At 29.9% G+C, this 20,088-nt stretch overlaps 1 protein-coding gene and 1 non-coding gene across 2 annotated transcripts; one reads left to right on the forward strand and one right to left on the reverse strand.

Moving 5' to 3' along the window:
- The first annotated feature begins 7,062 nt into the window (after nt 1-7,062).
- LOC145568520 (uncharacterized) lies at nt 7,063-9,486 on the forward strand. The gene is made up of 2 exons (XM_081627942.1): nt 7,063-7,433; nt 7,834-9,486. Exon 2 carries the CDS (start codon nt 7,861-7,863, stop codon nt 9,064-9,066), a length of 1,206 nt encoding a protein of 401 aa, XP_081484068.1. The 5' UTR covers nt 7,063-7,433; nt 7,834-7,860; the 3' UTR covers nt 9,067-9,486.
- Nucleotides 9,487-19,003: 9,517 nt separating this feature from the next.
- On the reverse strand, nt 19,004-19,075 carry TRNAT-CGU (transfer RNA threonine (anticodon CGU)). Its single transcript has one exon. It is a non-coding gene; the product is annotated as a tRNA-Thr (tRNA).
- Between the last annotated feature and the right edge of the window lie 1,013 nt (nt 19,076-20,088).

The following is a 20,088-nucleotide window of genomic DNA, read 5'->3' on the forward strand; positions in this document are numbered from 1 at the left end:
TGATATTCGAAGGTTTATGGGTACATGCATGATATCTGGGATTTTTTTTTTTTGAATTTTAATAATTTGTGGGTTTTTTTCGCTTTTTTTTTTTTGAGTTAATATGAATTTGCCGTTTTTGTTACTGGATTTATGTTTGATTTATGCGTTTATGGTTTTTTTTTTTTCTTTATTTTTTCGCATTTTTTTTATTTTTGTTTGATTTCTGGGTTCGAGATTTTTTTTTTATTTTGTTATTTAGAGTTCGTGCATTTTTTGGTACTTTTTTCGCATTTTTTTGGTAAGTTTTTTTAATTCTGGGTTTAATTTATGCAGGTCTTAATTGATGCATCAAGATTCAAGAGATGCAACAAGATTCAAGACTTTGATTTAGAAAAATTGTTTTAGATTTATTTTTTTTATTTATTATTTTTTATTGTACAATAATTTAAAGTTGAATTTCATTGTTTGATTATAATTCAATGTAATTTTTTAATTTTTTTTAGTATTGTACAATAACAATTTATAATAACAATTCTTTTGCACTAATGTGATGTTGTTTGCCTTACATTGATTGTTTTTATATTATAGCATGAGTATTATAATTGCAGCAGAAAAGAAAAAGGAAAAAGAAAAATATATGTAGTTGTTATTGCCACCGGTTAACCGGTGGCAATAATGTTTAATACCCAAAAAAAAAAACCGCCAATTGTAATTGCCACCGGTTAACCGGTGGCAATACTTGTTTTTGCCACCGGTTTTGAACCGGTGGCTTTTGCATTTGATTATTTCCACCCCCCAACTGACCACCGGTTCAAAACCGGTGGCAAAGGGGGGTTTTGAACCGGTGGCCAATTAGTTTTTTCGCCTAGTGATAACACTAGCTTAAGGCCCGTGACATGCACGGTAAGTCTAACTTTTGAAGAAAATTAATTATATCTAACAAATAAAATTTAATAAAACATACAAATCAAATATATATAAATTATACTTTCATAATCTATCATTATTAATAGGTAAAGCAGAAAATTATCTAAAAAATGGATTTTTTAGGCTGCACAAACCCGAGAATTTTTCAGGCGAGACTTCGTTTGATCAGGTCTAGTGGTCAATTAGTAAATACTTATTAATAAATGCATTTTTAAAAAACATCTAAATTCAATCAAACAACAAACTAAACTCTCCACTAAAACTATTAGTGAAAGAGCAAATATACACAAAATTACAAATACTATATCCCCTTTTAAATCTAAAAAATCATTTGTCGAACACAACTTTTATTTTTTAGCTATATATACACTTATACTATACTCTATAAATCCTTAATTTGTGATAATATGTACGTATAATAGTAAAATTTCATAAATAAAATTGTAATTAACTTAAATATATAGTTATATTAAATTGAAATTGAAATAAAATATTAGCTAGCTGAGGTATTTTGAAAAAAAAAAAAAAATTAAGTGATGTTTTAAAGTAATTTGTATTACATCTATTATATGAGTCAATTTATTATTACTTTTTTGGCAAAATCTAATAATACTCCATTTAAAAGATAATTAAAAAGGAGTTGAAATAATTATTTAGGTAACTGTATATAGAATAATTATGATTACCATATAAAAAGGAATATATATTTGTCACAAAGATAATATAAAAGATTTAGAACGTTATTATTATATAATCAAATATTAACAAAAAAAAAGGTTAAAAAGAAAAGGGGAGTTTTGAAGGGAAAAACAGCACCCGAATGTGACACGTGTCACTCCCAGTGTCTGTTTTAGTATTAAGTTATTGATTTGATGTTTATATCCCGTGTAAAAAATGTGGTCAAAATTGATGTATTCCATCTTTTGTAGGAATGTATAAAGCAAACGACAAACTGTTCCAAGTTAATCGTGTAGGAGTTGCTTATATTTAAAAAGAAATGTTAACTTGTGAAATAATTGAAGTTTTTCATCAATTGATACTAGTACTATGTAATCTTATCTTTCTTGTACTCTTTCCCTGATCACTAGATCACTTTTTCCCAAGTGAACTTTCCCTCCTTTTCTTTGTGTCGTTGCTATCTTCCCAAATTTTAACCTAGCAAAAATTGTTTCTTTTTCTGTTAATTTTCTTCTTTATTTTTCTCCATGAACTTTATGCTTTTCTTTTTGTTGAGTCTAGGGTACGTATTCTTTTTGAAATGCAGAGTAGAATTTAACGGACTATACGAGTATCATTTTTTGTGCATCGTCGTTGTATGTATCATTTAGGTATTGTTTGGTTGATATGGGAATTTAATTGCAATAGTAATTTGTATTTCATTGGAATTTAATTCCTTGATGAAATTCCTAGGAATTTCTTTAATATGTTTCATGAATTTTGGTTTACATAGGGGAGGCTTGGAAATTTACTTCCTTTCCTCCTACAAACTTTCTTGAGCCATTTTTGTTTATATACATACGTGTCGTCTCACAAAATAAATACTTATTACTCCCCTAGATTGAGTCTATTTATTAAACAAAACCAAAACCACTAATATTATTCTAAAATTATATAATTAGCTTAACGAAAAATGAGAAGTTTTTGTTGAAATGGATGAGAAATAATTTAGTGTCTCGATGGTACATCTAGATAGTGTACATATGTACATGCACCACAATATGATTATGACACCAATTTTTAGCTCATGTGCGATTGATTTATTCCATCGGGTTTACCTTCTTCTATGTATATACACACATAGTACGAACTAATAGAATTGAGAATTTGAGTACTCTTTTGGTAAATATGTCTCCAACAACACAAATTTGGACACCAATCTAAACAATTATTTCACAAATGGTTAAGAATCTAGAGTACAACTAACAATGACATGAGATAAGAGATTCTATCAAAATCACACACGTTTGTGGCAAGAATTGTTTTGTACACTAATTTTACTAAATTATAACATTGCAAATATATTAAAGCTTAATTTAAATTAAAATTGGCCCTTTTAAAACCCTAAAAGAATTGTTTTGTACACTAATTGTACTAAATTATAACATTGCAAATATATTAAAGTTTAATTTAAATTAAAATTGGCCCCTTTTAAAACCCTAAAAGATAAAAATTTCATTAATCCATGAATTAAATTTGATTGTTATCAATAAAGAAAATTATTGTATCATTAAAATTGAGGTTTTAGGTTATATCCAAAACCCACACAAAAAGGAAGCAACTGGTCTTACATGCATCCTTATTATGCAGTTAGGATACATGCAACACCAGCCCAATAAAGAAGCAGCCCAGTTGCTGAACTCGCCCAAATGCCCCAAAACGAAAACATGACCCAACCCAAACCTTCACTTTCCAAACGCGACCCACTTCAAATCCATATTTTGGATTTTAATTTATTTTTTTAAAAAAAAAACTGTTTTACTTCTCATTAATTTTTCAAAAATAAAATTCTGCAATTAATTTCTCTGATTTTCTCTCTCCAAACTCCATTCTCTCTCCTCTACATGATTTTACTTCACTGAAAAATCAACAATGGATATATGGAAGAAATGCAAAATCAAAAGGATTGTCCATATTCTCTGATTTTTGTCCAAATTTATGTAAATTTTTATGAATATTACTGACATTCGTCGTTAATTTTCGTTCGAATTTTTCGATACTCTGTTTGAATTTTTTGTTTCATAATCATATTAGGAAACCAACGCTTATGTTCATATTTTGAATGATAATGTTCACTTTCCAAAATGCATATGTTCATATTTTTTATGCCTATGTTCACTCTCTGAAAAGCTAATGTTCACATTTAAGAGAACCTATTATATGTTCATATTTTGCATAATTATGTTCTTTTTTTGAAATTTATATATTCACATTTTTTTTTAATATGTACATATTTTTAATACTTATAATGCATATGTTTCATAATCATATTATTTTTTATTTCTTCAGTTTTTATGTTCATAACTAAATGCCTTACATTTATAATAATATTTTATATGTTCATAGATAATTTCAAATATTCATGATGTAAATATGTGTTCATGAAATATTCTCATTAAGTCTGTTTATACATTTGTTCTCTTTCTTAAATGCATATGTTCATATTTTTTACGCATATGCTTATATTCACTTTAAGGAAACCAATGCTTACGTTCACATATTGAATTGTTATGTTCACATCCTGAAATTCATATGTTCATATTTTTTATGCCTATGTTCACTTTCTGAAAAGCTAATGTTCACATTTAAGGGAACCTATGCATATGTTCATATTTTGTATGATTATGTTCACTTTCTGAAATACTCTTTCATTTTCTCTCTCCTCATCCTCACCAAGTCACCATGTCAAACCACTATCGTTTCTACCAATACCTCCCTCCTTCCCTCTCCACTTATTCTCTTGCCTATGAAAATTTAAGCTTATATAGGAGTGGTAAATGAACATGAAGTAAGCAAAACTCAACTACTTAAGAAAAAATTTGAATTAAATAATCACCTCCCCCTCCATTTGTTCTCTGATAAGTAAAAGTCAGATCGAGCATCTTCTACTTCAATTCCCAACAATTCCTGTAGTATCAAATCGTTAATCAGATTTTGCAAATTTGGAATTCGAGAGCTCTGTTTTATTAATTAGATCAAGAACAATTATATAATCCACTATTAAAAGAATTTCTTTTGAAAAAAAAAAATCAGTTTCGAATATTAATATCAACAATTTGTTCTTTCAAAAAAAATAAATAAATAAAAAAAATATATATATATATATATATATATATATATATATATATAAAAAAAAAAACACACATCAATTTGTTTAGATCTAAATAAATTTTTCTGACTTTCATTTTGATATGTTGGTTGTAGATCTTGCAATTGAAATTAGAGATTGCTTTAGATTGTGTTTATAGAGAAAGGAAGAGAGAGAAGAAAGAGAAGCAGAAGGAAAAAGGGAGCTTGGAAGGATTGAGAATATCTTGACAACATTAAACGTTGTCGTTTTACCGTGATTCACCTAGAAATAGCTGCAGTAGGTTGCAGCTAAGAATATGCGAAAAGGAAGAGAAAGAAAAGAAGAAAATTGAATCGGGCCGAGCCTGGATTTCGAGCCAAAGAATTATGCCCAAAGCTAGGCAATTTCCAGGCCGGGCCTAGCCAAATCAGCCAATCTTGATCGGCTCCTCTCTATATCTCGACCTCATCTCTAAAGCACAAGTACAATTTTAATTATCTTCATCCATACTCTCTATGTACGTGAAAGTCTCAAACCCGATCTTATAATTTTAGGAATAGGTTACATCGTTAACATATTACCATTATAATTATTACCTAGATGAAAGCATAAACATGCCACCATTATTATTACCTAACTAAATATATGTAATATTGGACGCGTTAACATGTTATCTTATTATTCAGATGAAAGCGTTATCTTATGACATAGTTCTTATCTTATGCACAAGACTTAGAAAAATCAGAAGAAAAAAAATATGCTTAAGTGACAGTTGGATATCTCTCTCAAGTTGGTAACATCCATCAAACTTAGCACACATTTCACATAAAATCCTTCATTTTCTTTTGGGCCCACAACTATCATATCAGCCCTTCCAATTCAATCTTATTGAGAAATCTCATCCTTTTTCTCTGCTTCCAAATTCAGAAAAAAAAGGTCTATTTTCTTCTGTCAAATATACAAGTATAATAAAAGTTTGGCATACACATAGTAATTATTTAACAATATACGTACATTTATAATATATGGTCTGAAGAATTGTTAATAGTAACAGCACTGCATCAAATTGCAAGCTAACTGACACTAATCATTAATGATACCTGAAACAATCTACATATTAAACAATTACAAGTGCTAAATATAGATTGGTGCAACCTAAAATCAGTACTATATCATCACTATAGTTTAACTCAGATTATGTACACTTAAATTTGCTGGTTGCATGATATATATACATACTGAAATAATGTCATCAATTGCTATAAAGAAAAACAAAGTGGTCCTCTAATACACTACAAAAAGGAAAGAAAAATACTACCAAAGTTTAGTCTGGTCCCAACTCTACCTACAAAGGTCTGTAAACTGTACCTCACCTACACCTCTCCGGCTGTTAGCCGCTTTGAATATAATCACAAGCCATGGCTTTAATTTTCCGAGCTTGGTAGCTAAGCTAGCCGCGTATGTATGTTATTAATTACGTGATGATGAGTTAATACGTGTAATTAATGAATGGATTAGCTCGGACGTGATAACGAAACCAACAAAAACAAAATTCAACAAATTAAAGCCAAGAAAAAACTTCAATGTCATTATAGTGCAACCAAATTTAAAGATAAGTTCACTAACGTATTAATATCAATAATGTGTGTAGGGACATCCTAGACCTTTCACGAGGAATCAAACTAAATTTGGATGCCAGTGATATCACTAATAATGTGGGATTTTGAACATTTTGATATTGACATTTTTATAACAAAAAACAAGATTAGGGTTTATAAAAAAAATCCATTAATTTCTTAAATAATTGCCTCTTTTCCTTTTTTTTTTTTTCCTTTTTCTTTTGATTTTTGGTTATGGGAAGGGTTTATTAGTTATGATGCATAAGTTTGTTCCAAAGAAGTTTAATTAATTGGAATGAAAAAAATTAAATAAAATTAGTTGTGTACATTAATTATTTTAGTCAAGAAAGCATTCGTCCATGGTCATTTTCGGTACTACAACATGCATTTGTAGAACGGTCCCCCTAAATGAAAGCTAAGTAACTCTTCCTTCGTCTCTTATAATCAATCAGCAATCATAATGTGAACCATGTTTAGACAAGACATCATACAATGTACACACATTTATATATAATATACTCGTTTAATTTTGTCCATATATAGCTAATAGGGTATATATGTACGTATATAATTCGTATTTTTACATACGCACATTTAATTTATTAGTGGTAAATAAATACATTATACCACACAGATAGATAGAAACGCGTAACTACAGATAAGGTATACATACCTATACATATATATACGCGAAGATTAGCTCGCGTGTCAATGTAGACACCACTTGCCACATGGTGGGTATGTATGCCATTCCTTTTCCTTTTTGGACGTGGTAAAAGAATTTTAGGCATCTTCATTCTTCTCTCCTCAGCTTTTCACTAGAGCATGGTTTTCTTGAATAATTACCACCTCATTATGACTCTCCTTCCTCTCTCGTTCTTTGTACAATGATAGGAATATTTTGCAGCTTTAGAACCCTCTCAATTGAATCTTTCTTTACCCTCTAATATATATTTACATCACCTTAGCTTCTTACTGTTATCTCATCAACAACATTTCAACCTTGTAACTTTGAAGCTCTGAAGCTCTTCAACAATTTTCCATGTTGGAAGAGCTAGAATCGAGATTCATTGAGATTTTAGTCTTCAGACACTACAAGTATAGCCTCTACATTTTATGTAAGTTCATCTTTTTTAACCTTAATCTTATTGTACAAAAAGGAAACTTTTGAAGCATATATGAACATAATTTATTTTATTTTATTTTAATTTTATTAAAAGCTACATCTATGTTTGATTTCTTTATGTTTGTTTTACAAATGTAGAGAAATGTTCTTGTCTACTTCAAATAATTGAATTATAAATTTACAAACCCTAATTAATAAATTTTCAAAGCAAACGTACTTTAATTTATTGATATGTGAAATTCTAGAGCTTAGTTTATTTCTTGTAATTCAATCTAATTGCCAACTCAAAAATCTTGAGTTGAGATTCATTAAATTTGTACACACCAAAATTTTTCTACATAAATGATTTATTAATTTAATTTTTGTTTTGGCTCTTCTTTTCTTGTTAGCAGCATTATGATGAGGAATCATACAAGGAGATGATGAGTTTAAGAGATAAAGACGGTCCTTCGTACACAACGAAGCAAGAGCTAGGAGACTCAAGCAAACTAAGCACAGCAGCTTCTTCAAGTAGTTCAAGGCAATGGTCATCAGGGTTCAAGAATCCAAGGATAGTTCGAGTATCCCGTACCTTTGGAGGCAAAGACCGGCACAGCAAAGTTTGCACCATCAAAGGGTTAAGAGATAGAAGGATTAGGCTCTCAGTACCTACTGCAATCCAACTCTATGATCTCCAAGATAGGCTCGGGTTAAGCCAACCGAGCAAAGTCATTGATTGGCTACTCGATACTACTAAGCATGACATTGATAAGCTCCCTCCATTGCCGGTTATACCAGGAAGTTTTAACCCTTCTCAAGGAGGATATGGAGTCCCACTTTCTTCTTCTACGCCGTTTTTTGATGCTAGTTTGTTACCTTCTAGGAAAGAATGTGGCATCAATATTAATAGGACTACTGAAGATGTGGATGTGGATGTGGATGTGGATGAGGAGGATGAATCACTTGTCGCGAAATTGAAGTATTGGGATTCAAATTCAATGATGAGATCTAAACAAAAAGGAGTAGATCATCATCATAATGATCAAGGTACTTCTCAAGTTTTAGCTCAAAATTTATTCCCAATTGCAAGTTCAAATAATAATAGTACTAATAATAATAATAATAATAATAATAATAATAATAATAATAATATATTACCTCCTCATCCTCCTTCCTTTTTGAGCAATAATCCTATGTTCAACTATTACCATTTGGAGCCTTCAAATTTATCTTTGTCTCAATTAGGAAGTCTTGGTGTTCCTTCTTCTCATAATGATCACCATCAAGGCTCTTCTCAATCAAGCTCTACTCCACAACCTCCATCCTCGCTATCTCTTTCCTCAATGTCTCAATTTTTTCTATGCCCTTCCATGCCAACCACATCGTTTTTCCCTCCTCATCAACAAGCCTCTTTCATGAATAATAGTCATCATCAAGTAGAGAATGACTTGAGACAATTTAACCGTTTCCCTTTGTCAAACACTAGTCCTTTCTCTTCTTCTTTCCACAATAACTCGAGTGGATTGGATATGAAACCGGCCTTCCCTTTGAGTATGAATCATGACCCTCATTTGCAACAACAAGATGATCAAAATCGCCAAGGGAATAAGAGTAGTAGTGGACATCATAACCCTTGGAAAGAATAAATTCAATCTTAATTATGAAAAGAGAATGAGAACAGATAGTTATCTGTTTTTCGACCTCTTCTTGCTTCTAATTTCCGGTCATCAATTGGAGGAGAGAAATGAAATGAATCGAAGCAATTTGTTCTTGGTTAATCATGGTTTATCTCATGAGATTTGCTAGGGTGACTGCAATATATGCAAAGATTAGTTTGATGCTTGAAGAATCGAATAGCAACTCTTGTGCTACCAGTGCAAAACTCGAAATATAACAAGTAAGTTTTTATTTTTGATCATGTAACTTACATTTAAGCTTTTGTACTAGACATGTTTCTTGAAATTGTGATACAAACTATATATATAGGTGGAGATCAGATGAGCTTCTCTCTTGCAATGTTATAGTACAAGTCATAATTTTTTAATGCAATGTTTTTCTTATATTAATTATTAACCAATGTTTTCTCATAACATGAGTAATGTACTGTGATATTGTTTTGACTTATTTGATGTACGTTTGTTTTTAGAGGTAAGAAGATGGACCCCGCCACATATATTAGGAGATTATTATATTTACCTAATTGGTATATAACAAGTGTGCAAGAGAAACCTAAAATTATGTAAACACACTAGGTTTCTAATATGCCAAATGATGATCTATGGTCCATAGGGTTGTTAAAATAAAAAAGTCGAGTCAAGTTTTAAGTAGTGTATATCTCTCTGGTTCGTCGTTTACTTTCAATCAAATTCAAGTCAAGATTGGTACAATAAAAAATCCGAGTCAAGATTTAAATTGCTGTCTCTGTTTCATTTACTTTCAATCAAATTCAAGCAAAATTGAAACCATAGAAAAATAAGTTGACTTGTGTAGTTGTGTTTTCTCACAAACCCGATATAGTGATTAGGTGAACGAGCTTGAACTTGTATACAAATTTAAAAATATACCCAAAATAATATGAAAAAGAATATAAGCTAAGTATGAATCCAGGAAAATGTATGATTAAAACACATCTATGTCATGAAGTTTATTGTATCAAACATATATTAGTCATTCAAACAATTGAAATATCAAATTAAAGATATATAATATATACATGAAACTTCTTAAATTAGGAATAGCTAAATGATATCTTTTTCTTCTTGGTAGGTTAGTAATTGCAGAAATTTGTACACTATTTACATAAAGTAATTTATGGTATTCAAATTTGATTATTCTTTTTGAGGAAAGAATTTTCAAATTGTATTTGTGTTCATTGCTTTCTTCATAAACAAATTCCAGCTAAGTTAATAATCTGACTAATGGACTTGTAACATTAAAATAAAAGCTGACTTCATGTTGAACTTACGTGCATATATTTTAATACATACAAAGCATGCATATTTTGATTATTACAATACATAAACATTAAATTCTATTTGTGACTATAAATTGATTTGTAAATTATAATTTGATGGTATTACTTCTTTCGTTGTTCTAATACTTGTGATAGGGGGGAAAGAAACAATACCAATACCATAAATTAAGTAATTTCAAAATTACTGCCAAAAAAATGTAATTTCAAAATTCTGAGGTAATTAACTACGCTATAAGCCTATAACTTGTGTAAAGTTTGAGTAAGGGCCTGTTCACATTTACTTAATTTCAGTTTAGTTTAGTTTAGGTCAGTTCAGTTTAGCTCCAATCAGTTCAGTTCAGTTCCAATCAGTTCAGTTCAGTTCAACTCTTAATTTCCCTCTCTCATAAAATATTCATTTCAGCTCAGTTCAGTTCAGCTCCAATCAGTTCAGTTCAGCTCCAATCAGTTCAGTTCAACTCAATTCAGTAAATGTGAACAGGCCCTGACTCTCCTATTTTAAAATATTTTTGTTTTAATATTTTCCACTTTTATTCACAACTTTCTTAATTAGTCTCTTAGATATTTTCTCTGGCTTCCTTGCTGCATAATTATGGACTAACCTTCTAGGAACAACCACCTCGATCCTTTTTTCTTTTCTTTTTTTTTTTTTTTTTTTTTTTGACATCAGCATATTCCATAGTCCTTAAACAAATACAACCAGATGTAATGTCTTGTTAATGAAGTTTTTTTATTATGGAAAAGCTAATCCTAAGAAAAAGCATAGCTGGTAAAAAATATTGCATACATTGAATTAATTAATACGTAATTCTTATGTATAGTTTTCTTTTGTTTCTTGTTGAAGATGATAGTATTTTCTGTCTATATATATATATGTATGTAGCTACACTAATTAACACAACTCCCTCTTTTACCTATATATATTGATCTTACTACTTTCTAAATAAAAGATGTTACCTATTTATATAGGTCATCACCTATATTTTGTCGTTTTATATGTCATATCCTTTTTCTGTTAAAGGGATATATTAAAATACTGATGCACCATAATATATGGTGCTTACTGCTTACTACTTAGAGCTACAGTAGAGTTTGAATCTTCACAGGTGGTGTTAAGCATGAATCCTTTAACCTAGTAATGAGAATGTGAGTAATAACATACATTGATACATATGAATCCTTTAACCTAGTAATGCGAATGTGAGTAATAACATACATTGATACATATACAATATCATTTTTGTTTCATTCTATCTAAATGATTTTAGATTTAAGCATTTGACCCCCTTTTATATTGCAGTATCAACATTATCCCCTTTATTTTTTAATAAGTGTTACACTTATCAAATCTGACCGTGTGTTTAATAAGTGTTATATATATATATATATATATATATATATATATATATATATATATATATATATATATATATATATATATATATATATATATATATATATATATATATATATATATATATATATATATATATATATTAACAAAAAAAACTACATTTAAATATTAAATCTCTCTCCTCTCATGGTTCCCACCTAAACAGCTAAATCCACAACTAGTTTTTTTTTTAATTATATATTTCCTCTCACACATTCGTTACTTTTTAATAAACTATTAACCTCACTATCTTTCTTTTATAATTTTTTAATACTCTAATTACCCACTTACCTCTTATTTTATTTAAGTCAATTAAATTACCTAAAACTATATACCGGTCAAGCTGTAACACTTATTAAAATACGGAGGGAGTACTTTATACATCCTATAAAATACCAATTAATTTTGAATTTATATAAGTAGAATCTTATATAATGAATCAGTACACTAATAATAACTATTATCCTCACGTCTAAAACTAATGATTATATTGTTATTATGATTTAAAAAGTATCGTGACTTCAAAATCTATAGCTACAACAGGAACAGATGGAGTGAGATTTATTTGTAGTCATAGCATTTGTTTTGTTGCAGTATTGTTATTACTTATTTGAGTTGTCTATTTTTTTTTTTTAATAATAGTTTTAATTATTTAAATTATTAAAATTTATTTTTGTCAAAGCTACCTTTGATGTCTATGACGTGGGAGTAGATTTTAAGATTTTGTCACATCACTACCGTATCATAATTCATAACCATGACAGCATGCCACTTGTCTTATATCATTAAACTTGTGATGTCGGCTATATTTTGGCCTTGACGTTGATGTTTAAGTTGTTTGTTTCAATCTTCTATTCAATTTTTTGGAATGTAATTGAGGTGAAACTTAGGTCTATAATCAAATCTACATGCATGTTTTGATTATATAAGATTCTAATTAGCCGTTAACATGTGCATGTATATATGAATGTATCTTTAGATCTAATAAACTTTTACATCTTATTCATACTAGGTTTATATTTTGATAATAGGTAATGAGTTATACTACCTCCGTTAACTTTTATTTGCAACTTTGGGGTATTATTTGTGAGATATAAAATATTTCAAAGTTGCAAATAAAAGTTAACGGAGGTGGTAATAAAGTTATAATAAGTTTATAATAAGCTAAGTGCAAGTATGGTACAATATGTATACTCAATATATTTTAATTTATGTCGTCTTTTCAAAGGGTGAAAACTTTAATGGTGTTTAGATCGGTATGTGAGAAGGTTGGATATGCACTTGGGTGTATATAACAATCTTTCGCTAATATTATATATGCATGCATTGTCAAAGTATAGATCTTGATTGTCATCTGATCTTTGCTAGAACATCCTACATTCTACGGACACTAGTACTTAAAATTAGTGTTGGTAATAATGAAACAGGAATACAAACAAAAAAAATTAGGTAAAGATAAATGTCTAAACATTTTTGGCGAGAATTTAAAGGTTGCGGAAGTACTCTATTTACTTTTCTTTTGGATAAAGTTGAGAAGTTTACTACCTAGTTACAATCATTAGTACTGATAATTGGTTCTCAACTTTGAATTTTATTAATTGTACTATATATGCATGCTTTATAGAGTACGTCCTAATAAGTGGAACATGTTCGCTTAGTTATGTGGCTAGAGTATCTACAAGCATACCAAGTACGGTACGTATGTTTCAAGCATATACTTTGCACTCCGTAATTAAGCCCGTAAAATTGATAATCATAAATATCATCTCCTTATTTGCTTTATTTGACTCAAAAAACTCTCATAAAAATATAGTAAAATAAAACTAATAAGAATTAAGAAATCGATTAACACTTTGTTTGAATAGGAAGAAATGAAAGGAAAAGAAGAGAAGAGAAATGGAGGGGGACAAATTCTCTTGTTTGGGTAAAGGATTAGGGGAAGGAAGGGGAAGGAGAGGGAGGATCCATTTTCCCTCTCTCTATAATAAGCATAATCTCTCCAAAATTGAAGACATTTGGCGGAAAAATAAAGCTCACATCTCCCTCCCTTTCTTTTCCCTTCCCTTCCTCCATTTTCCCTCCCCTTCTTTTCCTTCCTTCTTAGCTATCCAAACAAAGCCAGACATCCAAATTAAACTTGTAACCTCGGCTCCTTTCATCACTTCCCGTACAAAACCTTTTCTTGCCTAAACAATCAGCAGCATTGATACCACTTCTTGGCGAACTCAAAAAAAAAAACAAAAAAAAAGACAAGACAATTCAAAAAAAAAAATTTAAAAAAAAAAAAAAAAAAGGATATGTGTAACCTATTCACCTAATATATACTTGTACTCCATATTAATTATTAGTTACCTTATCACTGTTCTTTTGGCGTAGTAGGACAACTTTTTTCTATACACATGAGAAATTGTTGCCAGTAAATTATCAACATTCATTCACATGTAAGAACAACATAACATGCAACATTATTGCCAATCAGCTATAAATTTAATGAGGCCAATGTTTTACCAGCTGCAAGCTCGCTCGTAAGTTAATCCTATCTACCAAAACAGGCGATGAGAAGTCTCGAACATGCGCTATCGCTCATTCACATGCTTATATCTTGTGAAAATGTTATTTAGGACAATTTTCTTTCAAATTCATATAAGCGAAAATCATATGAATGTATTTATATATATATATATAGCACACACACCCCGGCCTCAACAATAATAAACACTAAAACAGTACGTATGATGATCATACAAATATTCGATGTAAAAATAAAGACATATATATTTGTGAGAATGCAATCTAGGCCAATTTTCTTAGATGTACTTAGACATGCATATTCAATCTTAACTAAATCTTATGTATCACCTCAATATTTTAAACATTAAGCTAGTTGACATCTACATATAAAATATACTTCCTCCGTTTCTTTTTAGTTGACACGATTCTTTAGTCACATTTGCCAATAACAATTGCAACCATTCATATCTTTAATTACCGATAAATAAAAATTATAAAAAGCTAATATTTTGAAAATATTTATCGTGACAAATCTAACAATATCCCACATGACTGTATTTTTCATTACGTATAAAGTATAAAATACGGTCAAAACGGAGGGTGTAAATAGTGCTAAAGTCAAAATGTGGCAACTAATAAAAAACGGAGGTAGTAATATTTATAGATCCATATTTATAGGTGAACGCGTCAGAAGATAAAACCTTTTTTTTTTTTTACAAGATCAAAATCTTTATGATTAATTTGGTCCCTAGCAATTTTAAAAAGTGACAATATATAATAAATGCATTTGGAGCATATATTGATATATATACTCGTAATACTTTGATTCCAAGTAGTTGAGTTATCTCACATCAACAAGAAAGCGTAGATTCGATCGATATCGCCGACTATATACAACAAAATTTATTGAGATAATCATAAAACCTAATATTGAAAAATAAATACTAAAATAATAATATAATAAATATAACTAGGTGAAGATTTCACATAACCTCATATATATTTTAAACGTGTTCAGGCTTTCAGTGGTGTAAGCTAGTTAACTAAAGTCAAGAATTTGGTAAATTATTTACATAAATGTCAAACCATTCTCATAAAAGGGGTATATTGTTGTCTAAAAAAAAAGATATATTGTAATTCATTTGAGGCCATGGTTGGAAATGTACTGTCATAATATACAGGAGTGTTTTCAGGTTTAAAAGTGTGACATTTGACAAAATTAGTTGTTACGGAGTATGTCATTTTGTATGTTGATAGTTGCTTCATTGTTTGTAAAACAAGTTAACTATTTTTAGGATTCAGATATCAATTGAGAGATCGGTTTTCAAATTATGAAAACAAAGGTGTATTCGGCAAAATGTAACTCTAGAGGTAGCTGTTAGATTTGAAAATAAATAATTAAATATGAGTATTTGATAAAGTAATTGTTGACTAGTTATTAGCTGTAAAATTCTAAAATTATTGAAGAAAATTCCCACATCTACCTAGCTTTTCACAAAAGCTAATAATATTATTTTGTTCACAAAAATTACCTCAACTACTAAACTCTACTTCTACCACTACATTGTCAAACACTCAAATTTATTACTAAGTAAACGGTTTGAATAAGTCAAACCCCTAAAAGCTACTCAAAATCTAATGCAGAATATACTTGATTTCAAATCTAAACATCACTACTTTTTTTTTCTTTTTTCCTTTTTTCTATTGGAAAAAGATATATACAGTCCTTAGGGGTGCATATAAGAAGCTAAAAATGGAAAGAGAAGACAATAAATAAACATTTATTACACCGATTTACTCGTGAATTATCGATAAATTCCCAACTTAATACTAAAAAATGAAGTATATTAAATGCTTATATGCAAGGGCTGTATATAACATTATCCTTTTTTATTTTTATATTATTTTTTTTCTTTAGATCCAGACACCACTACCCTCAAGAACCCCAAAATATTTTTTTTTTATTATTTTTTTTAACAGTTTTCTGTATAATATTGTAATTAAATTATGTAAAATGACGTATTACAAAATACAGAATAATTATTTGGAAAATAAAATTCAAGATTTTAACAAAATCGAACATGACTATATTTTGAACAACATATAGAAATACAGTTAAATATTTGAAATATCATACTACGTATTCAATTTCCTTTGTAACCTTTTAAGATCGGTTTTACAAGGGACAAACAAAGAAGCATGGATAGACTATATAGTACCTAAACTGCGAGTAAGTATATGGAAAAAGTTACTCCTTAGAATTTTTAAAAGTCAAAATTCATAAAATTTTACTACCTTTTCTCTATTGGAATGGATTTTGCCAAATGCCCACATCAACCTTTTGAACTATACAATTAAATCATATAAATATAAATTTTCTAATAATTTCAACTCCCTAACATGTAATATTTTGACATAATTTTAGCATAAACTTAAATTTTTTAATTGGCAAATTTGACCGCAACAACCTGAAGTATTGTTTAGGTGCACTGAACACCCTAAACTTTGTGTAGTAGCCAAAACTCTACCAACTATGGTGTTAGGTGCGACGCATGCCTTAAATGAAAATTTCCGACCATTTAAATGAAAATTTTTCATTTAAGACATGAGTCGCACCTAACACTATAGTTTGTGGTGTTTTAGCTACTATACAGAGTTCAAGGTGTTCAGTGCATCTAATTCATACTTCAAGGTGTTGCAGCCAATTTCACATTTATAATTTTAAAGACAAATATATGTATACACCACACGATCTCTCAGTGAGATTGCTCGGTTAGTTAATGCTTCTTCCCTGGTTCTAAAAAGTCACGGGATCTATTCTCATCACCCGCCCTAGACAGCAAAAATACAAACACTAGTACATACTCTCATAGATGAATCCAAAGCATGCCACCGTCCAGTACTTGCCTCACATACGTAGTGCAGTACTATTGCTCGCTGGAATAAAATAGACAGCTTAGAGTTCCGTGTTGATCTAACATCTTTTCTCCTCCGCCGAAATTTACAAGGGCGGGGCCGCGGGGACGGTGGTGTGAGGGGCCGGAGGATTGTTAATTAGACTATCGATCCATTGATAACATGCTAGAGATAAGATAATAGACAACACAGTCTTTTTCAACAAATTAAAGTCTCTTGTTAGTGATTCTTTATGGGAGATTTTGTGATGAGAGGAGTAATTTTTAATTATTCAATGGATTGGTCTTAATTATGGCAAAATCATAACATGCATTCTTTTTAATCTTTAATTTCATGGCGAAATCAATACATTTTACAGAAGTTGGGGTGTTACTTATTAGCTGAGATAATAAACCTTAGCTTGTGATTGCTTAAACTCGAATCGTAAAACTTTTTTCTAACTCAAATTAAAGCCTTAAGTCTTGAGATTTTTTGATTTAAAGTAATTCTCAAAATTTCTCAATTTCAACTTATTTTAAAATTAGACCTAGCTTCAAAATTTATAACCACTTTTAACATATATATTTGTAGAGCTATCACACATTTTTTTTCTATTTCTTTTGGAGGTTCTTTGCAATATCTGCACAAATTTCGAATAAATTTTTTTTAAGTTTAGAGGTTAACTTTAATAAATACAACGGCTAAAAATATTAAGTTTTGAACTAAGCTTAGTTTTGGATCATATATCTCACCCTAGAAGTGTAACTTTACTTTGATTCGTCTGAAGAGAAGTGTGTGACCATTATTTTAAAATAGGTAGAATTAAGTATTTTTTATTTTCCTACCATGCTATACGAAAAGAATGAAGCAAAATTTATACCGTACATGTGTGCTTAAAATCACGTGTAATTTATTAATTCTCTTGACTACTTATGGTAACTAAGTAGTACGTTATTTCAATTATCAAAGACTGAACTGAAAAAGGGGGCATTGAGCTATTTTCCAAACTAAGACTATTTTGTGGACCGTGCATTTGCTGCGTGATTATTATGATAGATATATGTATGACTATTTATGAATGATTCACTATATTATAGCATGATAATATATATATATATATATATATATATCTCAAAGTCATATATGGTGGCTCAGTCTTTATGCATCACACGATGATCTAAAATTTGTTATTATCTTGACTATATGTAATTAATACTAATTATGTATAGAAAACCTAAGGATCACATTTATTGTCTTGTTTTATTGTAACTTTGTAAGCCTTGGTCTTATAGTCCATTTTTTAGAAAACGCGCAAAAATTGCTACTCCGTACATAAATACATAATGCCAAACACAAGATGGTGGGTGGAAGGGAGAGAGGAGTAGCGACCAGCGCATCACAAGTTCACAAAATTGCACCAACAAAGGGCACACTTTTGATGTTAGGACGGAGCTATTTCGAACGAACTTTTGTATACGGAAAAAAAAAAAAAAAATGTCCAAGGACTCTAAAATTAACTACTATGGTATTGGGTTAAGATTTAATAATCGGAAGTTAACTAATACCGAGTAATAAAATTGTACAGGGTTATGCAGTTAAGCTTAATACTTAATGAATCCGAATTGTATTATGTTTTACACTAACTTTAATATTACACCAGAAATCTTGTAATTAGATCATATGCTACTACTCAGAAGTAATATTTTTAAAGGGGAATAAAATTTTTAATATATATGTGAAATTTCAAGAATCTAACCGAAAAAAAAAAATGAATGGTAGCAAACAAATTTGAGAAAAAGTATCATTATATAGCCCCCGGCGAGGATCGAACTCGCGACCTTTCGCTTACGAAGCGAACGCACTACCACTATGCTACGGAGGCATTTGTTATTTGTTCAATCTTTAAATGTTTACATTCTTTTACAATATTTTGTATTCCAAATAACTCACTTTCTACTTGGGCCTTGACCCACGAATTGTATCACTAAATTGAGTAAATTTCATATTAAAAGTCTCGGTCTACTAAAAACCATCGTTATGGGAGTATCCAAGTTGTACTCTAGTTCTAATCGTAAGGTTAGTTTTTTTGGCTAGCATGGTTAAATTTGAAGACCCTTGTTTATCACCAACTTTTCTAATCTTACACATATAATGTTTATATATTATTAGTAAACTACAACATCAATATCTTGTACAATGCAATTTTAAAGTAATATAAAAATTCTTACTCTTTTACGTCTCAACACCCTTCCTCAAGTTGGAGCATATATCTTGGACGTCTAACTTGAATAACAAAATAAATTTCAAAGTGCATTCAGCACATTGTCTCTTTAATCTGATCTATTTGATAAATTTACGACAAAATATAAAAAATAACAATTGACATTATGGGTGTATACTACTATATTTTTATTTTATTTTTTTAAATATTTTAGGATTGAGGGTTTTTCTCAAACCTACAGTCCCACATCCCCTAGGGTTATAGTAATGAATTTTAAGACATCCCATTTTTTATAATACTTGATACATGTATGTTTCAGATTTAACTAGTTTAAACCCAATGCCCCAATAATTTAAAGCCTTTATTGAAATTCCTGAGCATGAGTTTAGTACTCTTAACAAATTATTTTTTGATAAACGTATACTCTTCAAAAAGGTGGTCATATAATGTTGCCTATGTCGATGGCCAAGGCAGTGAAGACGTGAAGCTGGAGGGGTAAGGGTGTGTGGTTTGGAGACAAAAAGCGCGGAGATGGTGTGGCCGGTGGGCAAAAGCGTGTGGAGGCAGTGTTCAGTGTTAGAAGGCTTGGGCTAAACACCCCTTTTTCAAAATCACCACTACACACCCCTATTATTGCAATCATGGAGCGAAAATTGATCTGAATATTACCTAGA

Source organism: Chenopodium album, chromosome 11, assembly GCF_948465745.1.
Source record: "Chenopodium album chromosome 11, dcCheAlbu1.1, whole genome shotgun sequence".
In the NCBI taxonomy this organism is placed as follows: Eukaryota; Viridiplantae; Streptophyta; class Magnoliopsida; order Caryophyllales; family Amaranthaceae; genus Chenopodium; species Chenopodium album.